Source organism: Urtica dioica, chromosome 8, assembly GCF_054948205.1.
Source record: "Urtica dioica subsp. dioica isolate 48M chromosome 8, U.dioica_male_clone48M_v1_H2, whole genome shotgun sequence".
In the NCBI taxonomy this organism is placed as follows: Eukaryota; Viridiplantae; Streptophyta; class Magnoliopsida; order Rosales; family Urticaceae; genus Urtica; species Urtica dioica.
The window spans coordinates 2,848,598-2,862,422 of record NC_142763.1 but is presented as its reverse complement, the minus strand read 5'-3'; the positions used below and the strand labels follow the sequence as shown (position 1 = coordinate 2,862,422).

The following is a 13,825-nucleotide window of genomic DNA, read 5'->3' as shown; positions in this document are numbered from 1 at the left end:
ATATTTTTAACCCTATCAAATCACGTACATTTGGGCTCCGTTTGAAACCCGAAAAATAGGAGGGAAAGGAAAATGGAAATCCCTCATATTTTACTTAGTTTGTTTGGATTGAGGAAAATATGGTGGAAAAAAAATATGATAGAAAATGCAAGAGAAAGTGTATAACTAAAATGAGAATTTCATTTTCCTTCGAAAATCAAATGGAAAATGAGAATCTCTCCAAATTTGTCCACGAGGCGATCACATTTGTGTGTCTCGTCCAGGGACCGAGCCAAAAAAGCTCAATAGAGGAGCTTATTTGAAAGAAAAAAATATTTAGAAGGCTAATCAAAAGTGTAAAACTTTTTAAAAATGGGCCAAAAATGTAAATAAAAAAATTAGGGGGGCTAATTAAAAAAATTAGGGTAAAAATGAATTTTTTTTAAAAAAAAAAGAGTCAAAAGTGTAAATTTTTTAGGGTAAAAATGTAAAACTTTTTTAAAATGGGCAAAAAATGTAGATAAAAAAAATTAGGGGGGCTAATTAAAAAAAATTAGGGTAAAAATGAAATTTTTTTAAAAAAATATGGGTCAAAAATGTAAATTTTGTAGGGTAAAAAATGTAAAAAAATTTAAAAATAGGCAAAAAAATGTAAATAAAAAAATTTAGGGGGGCTGGAGCTCACCTTGGACCTGAGTTAGCTCCGTCCCTGGTTTCATCGTTATTTTTCCGTTAATTTTCTCTCATATTTTACATGACTTCCAAACACAATTAGAATTTTGACTTTTTTTTTATTATTTTCTCTCATATTTTCATTTTCTCTACTATTTTCACTTTCTCTCTTATTTTCCTGGTTCCAAACGGAGCCTTGAGATGTCGAGAAGACAAAAAGGAGTACGGCTGCTAAGGTTTTCAAAGTTCAACGATTATTTGTGAAAAAAATAGGATCAATATATTAAAACTTGTGCGCACATATGTAAAAAACGGATGAAAATAAAGGAATGAAAAAACAATCATACAAAGTTGACATTTAGGTAAGTAATTTATATAAAATAAAATTGAAATGTTAACTAAAAATTGCAATAATTGACTAGTTTCATATGTCTTAGTCAATTATAAACGTGTTATTAAATATCTTGAAAATAATAAATTGGTTATATATAGCGTCAAATTGTAAAGTGACAATGTCGAAAAGAAATGACAATTTAATTTAACTATTTTACTAAAAAAAATAAACTAAATCATACTAAACAATCAATTTAGTTTCAAATGACTTTTTGTAATTTTTTTTCCCTAATTATCATTGTTATTATTATTATATTAAGGATTTTTTTTCCTTTTTTGCTGCTTTGTGCTTTTGTTGGCGACATCGACCATATACGTGGCGATGGCATGGTCGTACTAAATCTTCTCATGGTATTAGTACAACTTTTATATCACATAATCATTGGTTAAATTTTTAATATATTATATTATAAGTTCATGATAGGGTTTGTCCAACGAATATGCGCATGCAAAATGCTGTGCTATAATAGAATGCTTCCACGTGAACTCATATATGAGATTAAATAGATAACAAGGTTGATAGTGATTTTGTGATTAGAAAGCCACATTCACACTCATACAACATGCAAAGCACATAGACATGTATGCTACGTGTATTTTCATATTACGCACACATATTTTGTTATGATATGAGATATCTATATATATATATATATATATATATATATATATATATATATATATATATAGATATATATGTAGCTCGATCCGTGTTTTCAGAAAGTGACACGATAGCATAAGTTTGTTTCGCTAACATGCATAGATGTACTACATTCTTACAAGAAAATATTTTATTTCGTATTTGGATTTGGAAAAATCTTATTCTTAAACACGTCGCATATGTGTAATTTGAACGTCCCACATAAAAACTTTGAAAATGAGATGCAAGGTTTTTACTGTGATTATATTTGGTTTAGCTTATTAATCTTATTTTTAATTTTTTTCTAAAAGCCAAACTGTTTTAAAGAGTTTTGTAAAATAACTTTTAATAAACGTTGAAAAGTGATTTTATAAAATATATATAAGAAAATGGGAAAACAAGATTTTAACTTTTGAAAAAACATCTTTATTATTGTCAAACGGTGAAAATTACTTAATATTTATTATTGTTCATATTATTTGGGAAAAAAATAAACTTATTGATCTAATAACTTAAATAAACTTATTTGGATGAGTTGCTCAATTGCAGATATCGAAGGTCTGTAAAGCGACCTAATTGATCTAATTCCACTGGGATTAAATTATCGGTTTGTTAAAGCTTATACGAAGCAAATTAATCACACCGGCAAACTTTAATTTTAAATTCAATATGAAAAACATACACATCTAAATGTATATAAACATATCATATTGAAGCAAATTAACATAAAACAAATTAACATATAATAGTATGAACAAAACCCAATCAAATATAGAATTAAACCTTCAGTTTACGGGGTTAGGTTAATTTGGATGGGACAATATGGCCATCTAAAATTCTTGAGTAGGAAAGTAATGGGAAAGAATCTAAATCGGCAGGGTTGGTTGCGACTTTTTCTTTCGCTCTTATTACAATATATCACTGTATTTCTGTTTATTATTATTTATTTTTTGTCGGCTGGTGACTGAGTCATAAGACTCATAACGTTGATTAATAATTTAATATTACCATAACTTTCTTGATCGAGTAAAAAGTCATCTATTATCAAGGTCTACAAGGATATCAAAGTGTATGGTATACATATGTTAATCATCACTTCATTTAGTATTTCTTCAAATGAGTTCACAGTATACTTGCCATATATGTGATTACATTTGTAGCTTTTGATTGGCTTTTTATAAACATATGATTGTCGTATTTCTAACCTAGGAACGGATAATAGTTGTCACTTTAGGCCGTCATATACTCGATGCTCTCAACACATTTACTCGCCAACGCCTTCGAGATTTTATTGTTGCTTTTACTGCGTATTGTGTTTGAGTCGTGAGCAAGACTTAAAAACATGGTCAAATCCAACCGAGCGATTGTATGTAACTCATGACATGTCACGGCGATCATTGTTGGACAAAATGTTCGTTTCTTGATATGGGTCGAGCTCATGAAAGAGGAGTTTTATGCTCTCATTCGAGCTCATACGTGGGATGGTGACTAAAGATTGGTACCATGAAATGGTTTCAATGTTTCTTAATAGTCATGTAAATAAGAAAGTCTAACGGCTTGGTATATGCATGATGCTAATTTTTCAATGCATGTTTCTCTTATGTCTATTGTTGCAATAGTTTATGACTAAGCACGTAAGTTTACGTATCGAACAAGTAATATAATTACGGAAGTAACGGATGTCGAACCCACAGAGATTAGTTATTCAAGCGACTTTAATTAACATGTAGCAAATTGATTCCAAGATGATTCGAGGATTGTGATTTGGGAAATGCAAAATTAAATTAACAATAAGACAAAAACAGAAAATAATCACGAGATTTCAAATGTGAGAAAATTGGGGTCACGATTTCACCGGGAAACCAAGAATCAGGGGTTTCGGGTAAAAAGACTAGAATCACTTCTATTCAAGCTAATCTCACTCTCCCTATGATATTCACTAACCTCTCTCGAGTGATCTAGCAAACCTATGTAATTGTCAGATTAGTTATCCTCTCGGCCTCTAATCCTATTAAAACAATCACAAGCAATGAACACGAGAATTCAAATGATTACACGAATTGCCTAAGCCGTCTAGCAACTTGGGAACAATGTGTTGACTAAAATAAAAGCTCGAGTCTTTACTCTCTTTCAAGTAGCTAAACACTCTTAAAAAGATAATTCCAATGACGGCCAAGCAATAGAAAGCATTAAGAACTATTTTAATCAAGCAAGAATAATACGAAGCAATCACAAGCATAATCTAACCCTAATGGAACCCCCTAGCTAAACTAAACCCGACTACATCGCAATCCCATCAAAAGCTTAGCCTCTAATGGTGTTCGTGTTCATGAGCAAACAAAGAAGAACAATAATAATAATAAGAATGAGAATCAAAAGAAGAAGAGAATTCATGATCATGAAGTAAATATGAAACCAACAATGAATATAAAGTATCAAAGATGGAAGAATAAGATAAGGAAGGAATAAAAACTATTTTAATGGAGTTCTAGCTAAAGGATTCGTCAATTCCTAGCAGCGACATCCCGTTCGGGTTCGCATCGTTCGGCCCAATTCCGGCGGTGAAGAAAGAGTGTTCCTCGCCGGCAAATACGTGCGAAGAAGAAGGGACGGGAGAGAGGAAATCGAAAGGCGAGGTCGTGGACGATCTCTTCTCTGCTTACATGAACCTCGACGGAATCGAGGCCTTGAACTCCGGCTCTGGGACCGACGACAAGACCGCCGTTGTGAACGAGAACAGCGACAACGAGGCCGAAAGCAGCGCCGCCAACTCGTTAAGCGACATGAGGAAGAAAAGAAGCTCCGATATCGCCCCAAACTCTCCGAGGCATTACTGGAGCGTCTCGATGGACAGCTTCGTCGCGAACTCGGTCGATTCGAGCTTCAGATTGGAATTCGGGAACGGAGAGTTCAGCGACGCCGAGATGAAGAAGATCATGGCTAACTGAAAACTCGCAGAGATCGCTTTGACTGATCCAAAGTACGTCAAACGGTACTGCATTTCGTTAAAACATTTTTGAAACATTTTTTTTATTCAGTATATTAGCGAATCGACAATCCGCGGCTCGGTCTAAAGAAAGGAAGATGAGGTATATCTCGGAGTTGGAGCACAAAGTTCAGACTCTTCAAACAGAAGCTACCACATTGTCTGCACAGCTTACATTACTGAAGGTACGAAGATTGATTCCATTCAAGTATATTCAACCATGTCTTTTAGTCTATTATTATTAGTATGATATTGATTTGGTGTTTGTTGATGAACACAGAGAGATTCTGCTGGGCTTTCCAACCAGAACAACGAGTTAAAGTTTCGCCTTCAAGCCATGGAACAGCAAGCTCAACTACGAGATGGTATGTTTGGTTCATGATTTCATATATTTTGCACAACCATTGTTTGTAGACTTGTGGTAGGGGTTGTTGGGAAGAAAAAAAAAAGTAGTTGAAGAAAATATTAAAAGATGTTTTTATTTAATTCCAACGTATAATATGATCTCAACAACATATATAAAAGAGCCTTTATTTAAACGATTAATAAGAAAAGATTGTAAAAATATCAGTTGGATATTTATGTAGCCTTTCTATTTGTCAATTTAATTTATTTTTTGTCTTTTCCCTGTACTATATCTACAATGTCAAAGCTGTGATGTTTGCCTTTCAGCTTTATGCCCATGCTCAACGTGAAATCAATAAGGAATATGATATTGCAGCTGATGCCAACAATTCTTTTATTTTATCATTTTTGTAAACTTTAACATCCAGCATATCTTTTTTTTTTTCTTTCTTCTTCCTGATTTTAACTTGGTAATTTTTTTTGGAAAAATTGTATAAAATATCCATTTGAAACTTATTGATTAGCAAAATAGCCAAAGTTTCAACTTTTCAGCAAAGTATTAAATTTACGTTTTCAAAATTTTTATGACAACCAGGATTAAATTTTTTAACGATTATTATAAACAATTTATCACTTTCAAAAAAATTAATCCTGGGGTCAATTTTTTTTTTTTTGTAACCAGATTGCTGCACATTTTGGCTATTTCACTCAATTAAGACAAACCTTGTTTATTTTGTAAATTCATAACTTTAAATTGGCTATTTAACTATACCATCCTTTTTTAATATAACTAATGATGTGGAAATTTGATAGCTCTAAATAAAGCATTGACCGGGGAGGTCCATCGATTGAAGATCGCGACGGCCGACATGAATGGTGGAGATTCTGTGGCGACGAAAGGCATGTCTCAATACTCTAACGTGTTTCGGTTTCAACAACAGACCCAATTCAACGATCGTCGCCAAGAACTGTCTCAGAACAGCAATTCAAAACCCAAGTTGAATCAATAGGTTCCGAAGAGAAGAAAAAAAAACGTAGAGTCTTATTATAGAACATTAAAAAAATGTATAGTCTTATTATTTATTTTCTTATTTTCTGTGTCTCATATATAGAGGTGTTTCAAAAAGTTTGGTAATATTACTATACTTTATTTTTAGAGATTTGTAAACAATTAGCCTTCTTATAGAGGTGACTTTTAAATTATAGCTCAACTATATATTTATTTAGGCAAATAGCCCATATTTTTAATTCTTCCAAAATTACCCTTCATTTAAACTGTTTTAACTGACTCTCTTCCTCATTTCGTTCCTCCGATCAATTTCACGGCGATTTTTTCTTCCAGAGCACGGCACGAGAAGAGAATAGGCGATTTGCATCTCACGGCAGCGATTTCTAGATTCTTCCTTGGATTTGCGTTTCCTATTTCTTCTACAGGTTTGAATTAGCTTTTTTTAATTGATTCCATGATTATACAACCAGGATCATCGATTTGGCTTCGTTGGAATATATTTTTAGGATCATCGATTTGTAGATTTTCATATATTTTTCTTATATTGTTCAGAATCGACTTCGTTGGAATATATATTCTGTGTGTCTATATTTGAATCATGGAATTGGCCAAATCTGAGACAGGTATGTTGGTTTTTTCAAATGGTAAATATTATTTGTTATCGAACGGCGATTTATAAATATTATTTACTATCGAACCATTATAGTAAATATTTGCATAGTTTATGAATTTTCACTTATTAACGTTTTCTTTATTGTAGCTGGCTTTTCCAAAGCTCTGACTATCGTTGATGATGTAAATTTTGATAAATTTACATCATCATTAGTCTTTGACGAGTGTTTAATTTTCATGAAGAAAGAACACATGATCAAAGGGTTCAGTTATGGTGTTTTAAGGGATATTCGAATTGTTAATAATATTTACTTACAATTTAATGGTTAATCTAACACAAAATTGAACGGGGATGAGGTCTAGGGTTTCAGTTTAGGTGTTTTATGAGATCGCAACGAATTGTTAATAATAATTACTAACCTATTTACTTCGTCGGCGCCGGAAGTGGAGAGATTAAAGGATTTGAAATTGACAGAGATTGAAGGTTGAGTTACTCACCATTTTTTCTTCGTCGACTCGGAAGTGGAGAGATCGACGGATTCGAAATCGACTGAGGGATTGAAGGTTTCAGTGTCCGCGAATGAGGGTAAAAGAAATTCTGTTTGGCGGAGTGGTTTGAGTTTCGAATGAGGGTAACGAAATTGTGTTTGGCGGTGTATTATTTGAACGAAGGGTAGTATTGGAATATTATAATGTTTGGTTGTGAATTGAGCTAGTTACTTAAATTTTGTGATAGTTGGGCTAGAATTTTAAAAGTGGTAGTTAATTTGGGCTAGATACTTAGCCGGTCCAATATTTTAATTAATAATGATAAATAACAATAATAGTACCAAATCTTTGCATCAAAGTGTCCCACTAGGAGTCTAGGACTGTGGGCATGAATTTGTATACAAGCTCAAAGGGTTTAGATATTTTGTAATGTAATAGCATTGATTATTATTATTATTATTATTATTATTATTATTATTAGAAGAGTGAGTGACCAAAAAAACAATGGGTCTTCTTCTCCATTGGTAAAGGTTGCATTGATTGTGTTCATGAACTTTTCCATAGCCGCTTTTGTTGCATTTGTTGTGACGTTTGAATATTGTAATTCTTAAAATCAAATGACAATCATTTTATTCAACTTAGTCGGTAGTCAAATATGCTTACAGAGCGAACAAACTGTGTAAATTGTAAACGGATTAAGTGAAATTTAAGACAAAACACCATACAATATTACAATATGTATACATACAAAAAATTAAGGTCGATTCACATGGATGCCTTGGGGATCACGTTTTTTTACTATTAAATGTTCAGGAAGTCAAAGCTAGTAGAATTAACATAAAAATTTATCGCGAGAGAATATATATATATATATATATATATATATATATATATATAAATGTGTGTGTATGTGTGTTCTTTTTTTTTTTCTTCCTATTATGCGAGCGAATTTAAATGTGGTAAATGGTAATTACTAAAAGTATATTAAAAAAAAATGGCATATAGCACCATTAAGTGTAAAAAAAAAAAAAAAAAAAAATCTCGCTCCATTAATCTTACATTAGGAGAAAATCTCGCGTTTAAAAGCGCTAAGTCAGCAAAAAATTCCCTTGCAAAGGAAAAAAGAAAAAGAAAACAAAATTCTAATACATTTTCTAAATGAGGTCGGAATGAAATTGAAATGCGATCCAAATGCAAACCCGTTTCAAATAAACCCCTCAAAACACTCACCAAAAACAATAAAATAAACTTTTAAACATTAATTAATAAATTAACGCGTTCGTCTTCGTTCTAGAGAGAGAAACTACCTAATAGTTATATAGAGAGAGAGAGAGCTTCTTCCTCTTCTTTAGCTCCGCTAATCATGGCAGTGTAAGAAAATCACAATTCTCGATTCGCCTCTACAAGTCAGTTCTTCGCTCGCTAAAGTACGCCTCTCAACTGCTATCCTGTGCCTCCTTCTCCGAGGTAATTTTGAATCAATTTATTTTCACTTCTTAGTAGGGCTAAAACCTATAGGGTTTTTGTTCGCTCGAAATGCTTGCTTCTTTTTTTGTGTGTTTTGTATTTGATGGATAATTTAATCAAATTGTGTTTTTGATTTCCTATTTTTTGATTGTCGGAATATGGTTCGCGATTAAGCTGATTAAATTTTCTTAGGGTTATTGCTCTCTATATCATTTCGTGATCATCTGTTGGTGTTTTGAAATGAATTAGAACTTTATTGATGTCTGATTAAATTTTTTTTAAAAAAATAGGGTTGAAAGATTATGGGAGACACTGAAGAAGCACACAGTGAGAGAATGCTTAGACTTCAATCCTCTTTTGGAACGACGTCATCATCTTCTTCTTCGAAGCAACCTTTGACCGTGGACCAGCTAAACGTTCCTCAGCTGAACCATTCCCAGTTTCGCTCTCGCCAATTCCCTCAGAACTTTGCTCCCGAAAACAATGCCCCGAAGAGACCGCCTTCTCACCCGAACCAGATTCCTCCTCTCTCGCCATACTCGCAGATCCCCGTGACTCGGCCCACAAACCACCAGATGGCCCACCAGAGCTTCGGCCAGGTCCCACAAACCCAGGGCCACCATAACCGGTCTCTGTCTCAGCCCGCGTTCTTCTCTCTGGACTCGTTGCCACCGCTCAGCCCTTCTCCGTACCGAGACTCTCTTCCGTCGCCCACCTCGAGTATCTCGATGGACCAGCTGTCGATGGGCGATGCTCCGATGGAGGATCGGGATTCGAATCCATTTCAGAAGAACAACTTTTTGCCTCCCAGGAAGGCCCACAGGAGATCCAACAGTGATATCCCGTACGGGTTCTCGTCGTTCGGTTGTGTCGGTGCTCAGTCGGTGAAGAAGGAATCTCTCGGCTGCAAAGAAGGAGCTGGTGATATGGATGATCTTTTCTCTGCTTACATGAATCTGGATGGGATCGAGGCGCTGAACTCTTCGGGGACCGACGAGAAGAACGAGAATCGAGAGGATTTGGATAGCCGGGCGAGCGGGTCGAAGACCAACGGCGGAGATAGCAGCGAAAATGAAGCCGAGAGCAGTGTGAATTCGATGAACGAGAAGAGAGAAGGGAATAAGAGGAGGGCAGGGAGTGATATTGCCCCGACCACACGGCACTATAGGAGTCTTTCGCTCGATAGTTTCATGGGAAGCATGAATTTTGGAGAAGATTCGCCGAAAGTGCCTCTTTCGCCGGGTACTGGTCCTGGCCAACTTTCGCCCAGCAATTCGATCGATGGGAATTTCAGCCTGGAGTTTGGGAATGGAGAGTTTAACGAGGTTGAGCTGAAGAAAATCATGGCTAACGACAAGCTCTCTGAGATTGCCTTGTCTGACCCGAAGCGCGTCAAGAGGTATAAATCTAGTTTTTAAGGTTTTTTTAGTGCAAATTAATCGATATGCAAATGACATTTTGATACTTAATTTGATTGTTTTGAGCAAAATGCTCCTCAAACTGTTGTTTTTATAGCAGTTTAGTCCTTCTGTATTCTTTATTTATTTATAAAATTCAACACTTGAACAACTATAAAAATATTTACAAACTCAAGCAACTTTTAATTTTATAAAATAAACTAACTAAATCATGTTGTGACCTCAGAAATTCTTGAATAAAAGTTAAGACAATTATAAATATTATTTAAGTTGTTTAGGTGCTGAATTTTATTTTTTAAGAGTCTAAAATTTTACAAAATCAATACTCGGATCATTTACAAAAATTTAGTTTAGGTGCCAAAATGACGCTCAGATAAAAGGTCACTGACCATTTGCGGTCAAAACTCTTTCTTATAATATTTTATGCAGTTTGTTTCTTATAATATTTTATGCAGTTTGTTTCTTATACGTTTTTGTTGTGGTTATAGGATCCTGGCAAATCGCCAATCAGCTGCCCGTTCCAAAGAAAGAAAGACACGATATATGTCAGAATTAGAGCACAAAGTTCAGACACTACAAACTGAAGCGACCACCTTATCTGCACAGCTTACCTTGCTTCAGGTAATTTGCAGATCCCATATCGTCACGTTATTTCCTTTTATCCTGGAGTAATACATTGTTTTCAAATTCGATACAGAGAGACTCGGTTGGGCTCACTAATCAGAACAATGAGCTAAAGTTTCGTCTTCAAGCGATGGAACAACAGGCTCAGCTCCGAGATGGTATGTAACTTTCTTTATTTCTGTTCTTTTCATTGCCCAATAATTGTTCCATCTATCATTAATAATTTAAATTCAGGTAAGAACTCACCTTAGTTTTTTTCTTTTCTTTTCTTCTGAGATTTCGTCCATGTTCACTAGCAAGCACATCATGTTTCTTGTATTTAAATTACTTCGAATTCCAACGTCCCATCAGATGAATTCATGATTATGGCTTAGACATTCCTTATTCTATGAGTAAAGTTGATTGATTTCATAAATTTGAAGTTGACCCTTTAAGCTCTTCCTACATGATTTTTGTGCTGAACAAAGAAAGGAATTGATAAAACAACATTTCGGTAAATGTCTATTTATTTTTAACTGACGATAGTTTGGAATCGTGATAGCTCTGAGCGAGGCGTTGACCGCGGAGGTTCAGCGACTGAAGGTCACGGTGGCGGAGATGAACGGCGAGTCACTCTCGTCAAAGTCAATGCCTCATCGGCATTCGGTCAACCCTCAGATGTTTGCGATGCACCAGCATCAACAGACTCAATACCGCCACCAATCACCGCAGCAACAGCAAACCCCTCATCGGTCACAGAACGGTGGCTCGACCTCAAACCAACCCGAGTCGAAGCAATAGGTTAATAATGCGTACCTGTGTTTTTTAATAATTATTATTACTTTAAGACAGTCTATATATATAGTGCATTCATTTCATTAATTATATATTTACACTTGGTCTGTGGATTGAATTCATATACATACAAAGCTTAAGTTGTATTTGTTATATGTGGTCTGTAAAAATCTTTGTATTCGTTTTGAATTTGTGTTGATACTTGATACTATTGCAAGAGTGGAACTCCTTTTCCCTATTCTAAAACGATGTTTTTTTTTTTTTTTTTTTTTTTTTTTTTTTTTTTTTTTTTTTTTTTTTTTTTTTGTGTGTGTGTGTGTGTGCGTGTCGATGGCTTTCATGATTTTCGCAAAACATAGCCAATATGGATTGTCGTTTATGAAGGGGAAAATCATAGAAAGGATAAGAAATAGCGAAATGTAGTTTGCCTATATGTTTTCAGAATATATCACTTTATCCTTTGAGGTTTTATATTTTAAAATTTGAAATAGATCTTTTTTTTTTTTTTTAGAAGTGACATTATTGGTTAAAATTACATGATATATTAGCAGTGCAAATCGCAGATATCACTATTGGTCAAGATTACATAATTTAGAATAAATCTTAAGGGGTATGCATTTTTCTGCAACCCATGGGGGTTTAAACACATGACGTCTCCGTAGGTATGTGTGAGATTACCACTAGACCAAGCTAGTTACCACATTTGAAATAGAATTCCATTCTCAAGTTTATTTGTAGTTTTGAAATTTTAATAAAACTCTTACTTTTTCAAGTAAATTACAGTTTAGATGAACGAAAAATATATAATAAATAAAATGCTCGTAAAAACTTCATTTGGATACATATTACGGATAGATTATTGACGATCATGTAAATAAACTAGACAAACGAAATATATATATATAAAGAAAAAGATATTTCATTGATGGTATTTTTGTAACAAATACAATTTGATTAATTTTGATATATTAAATTTTGGTCCAAAAGTATTAAGGAAGTCGTAATTTAAGAAAAATCCCTTGGAATTTTGATTTTCAAAGCAGTGTCTCATTAACCTTGATTTATAAGTTTTTCTACCGAAACTAAGAATAAAATTAGAGATTTGTAAATAACTAGTCCACTTTAAACATATGATTTTGGATCTAGTCTATGTTTGACAATTTTTAGAGATATAGCTAAATGGTTTATGTGGCAATAATTAAGGTCTGATTTGCTCTTATTTATTAACAAATTCGTCACTTTCTCTTTCCTATTTTTTTCAAATAATTTTTTTTGCATCAAAACTTCAAAAATTCGTATCGTTCTCATACGAACTCGAAATTGAGTGATTTCAGATCCTACAAATTCGTTGCGTCGAGATCTTCAAAAATAGATCCATTGTGTTTGATGAAAAATTATATTTATGTCGATAATTTCAAAAAAATTCAGTTATTTCCATATTTAAGGTAGTAACGTGATTTTTCTACATCTATGGTATTAAACATGATTTTTCATCAAACACAATGGATCTATTTTTGAAAATATCGGCATCACGAATCCGTAGGATTTGGAATCACTCAATTTCGAGTTCATATGAGATAGATATGATTTTTTGAAGTTTTTATATAAAAAAAGTGTAGGAAAAAAAATAGGAGAGAAAAAATGACGAGTTTGTTGATAAATAATGGCAAATAAGACCTTAATTATTGTCACATAAACATGTTGGTTATTTCCCTAAAAATTGTGAAACATAGGTTAAAAACAAATTTCATAGTTTCATTTTGGCTATTTTGCTACACTGCCCATAAAATTATGAGAGAGATGAGAGAATGAGATAGAAAATTATCTTACAATTGTTATGATAATAATATATATATATATATATATATATATATATATATATATATTTTAGTTTATTGAAAAGTATTGTACTATGTGTGGTAGATCCCTTGAGTTAATAATATCTTCAGTATTTTCTGAATTTTTCATTAAGTAATCAGATTAATGATTTGATTTGTCATTATATGTTTACTAGACGCTTTGGTTTTGGTTAGTCCTTCTCGTTTAGAATAAAGAATCTAGTTCTTAATTTTTTTAAAAATATTATATTTGGATTGCCGATTTTACCTGCGCCGATTGGACCTGTCGTCATCCATAGCGTTTTATTGATTTATTTTTAAGTCGTGATCCATAGGTTCAACTTTTTCATAACATTCAAAACTAAATAATTTATGTGAGTAGTTATATATAATATAGTTGCAACATTGCATCAAGTGTCAGGATGGCCGAGTGGTCTAAGGCGCCAGACTCAAGTTCTGGTCTTCGAAAGAGGGCGTGGGTTCAAATCCCACTTCTGACATTCCAATTTCAATTATTTTTTTTCGCCTTTAAAACAGCGTGTCGTTTATTTTATCTCCCAAACGACAGAGGACTCCAAC

General features: G+C 33.5%; 1 protein-coding gene, 1 non-coding gene and 1 pseudogene across 2 annotated transcripts; all 3 read left to right on the top strand.

The window, feature by feature from the left end:
• The first annotated feature begins 3,026 nt into the window (after nt 1-3,026).
• LOC149387266 (bZIP transcription factor 29-like) lies at nt 3,027-6,025 on the top strand (annotated as a pseudogene).
• A 2,353-nt stretch (nt 6,026-8,378) lies between these two features.
• LOC149387265 (bZIP transcription factor 29-like) lies at nt 8,379-11,672 on the top strand. Its single transcript, XM_089622088.1, has 5 exons — nt 8,379-8,592; nt 8,883-9,991; nt 10,499-10,631; nt 10,708-10,792; nt 11,176-11,672. Exons 2-5 carry the CDS (start codon nt 8,895-8,897, stop codon nt 11,412-11,414), a joined length of 1,554 nt encoding a protein of 517 aa, XP_089478214.1. The 5' UTR covers nt 8,379-8,592; nt 8,883-8,894; the 3' UTR covers nt 11,415-11,672.
• Nucleotides 11,673-13,662: 1,990 nt separating this feature from the next.
• Nucleotides 13,663-13,746, top strand: TRNAL-CAA (transfer RNA leucine (anticodon CAA)). The gene has a single exon. It is a non-coding gene; the product is annotated as a tRNA-Leu (tRNA).
• The last annotated feature ends 79 nt before the right edge of the window (nt 13,747-13,825 follow it).

What these genes read in the sequence shown, in the direction of transcription:
- LOC149387265 (XM_089622088.1), top strand. Translation starts at nt 8,895, where the DNA reads ATGGGAGACACTGAAGAAGCACACAGTGAGAGAATGCTTAGACTTCAA. An exon ending in GACCCGAAGCGCGTCAAGAG is followed by an intron (nt 9,992 to 10,498) that starts GTATAAATCTAG and finishes TTGTGGTTATAG; the next exon opens with GATCCTGGCAAATCGCCAAT. An exon ending in CACAGCTTACCTTGCTTCAG is followed by an intron (nt 10,632 to 10,707) that starts GTAATTTGCAGA and finishes AATTCGATACAG; the next exon opens with AGAGACTCGGTTGGGCTCAC.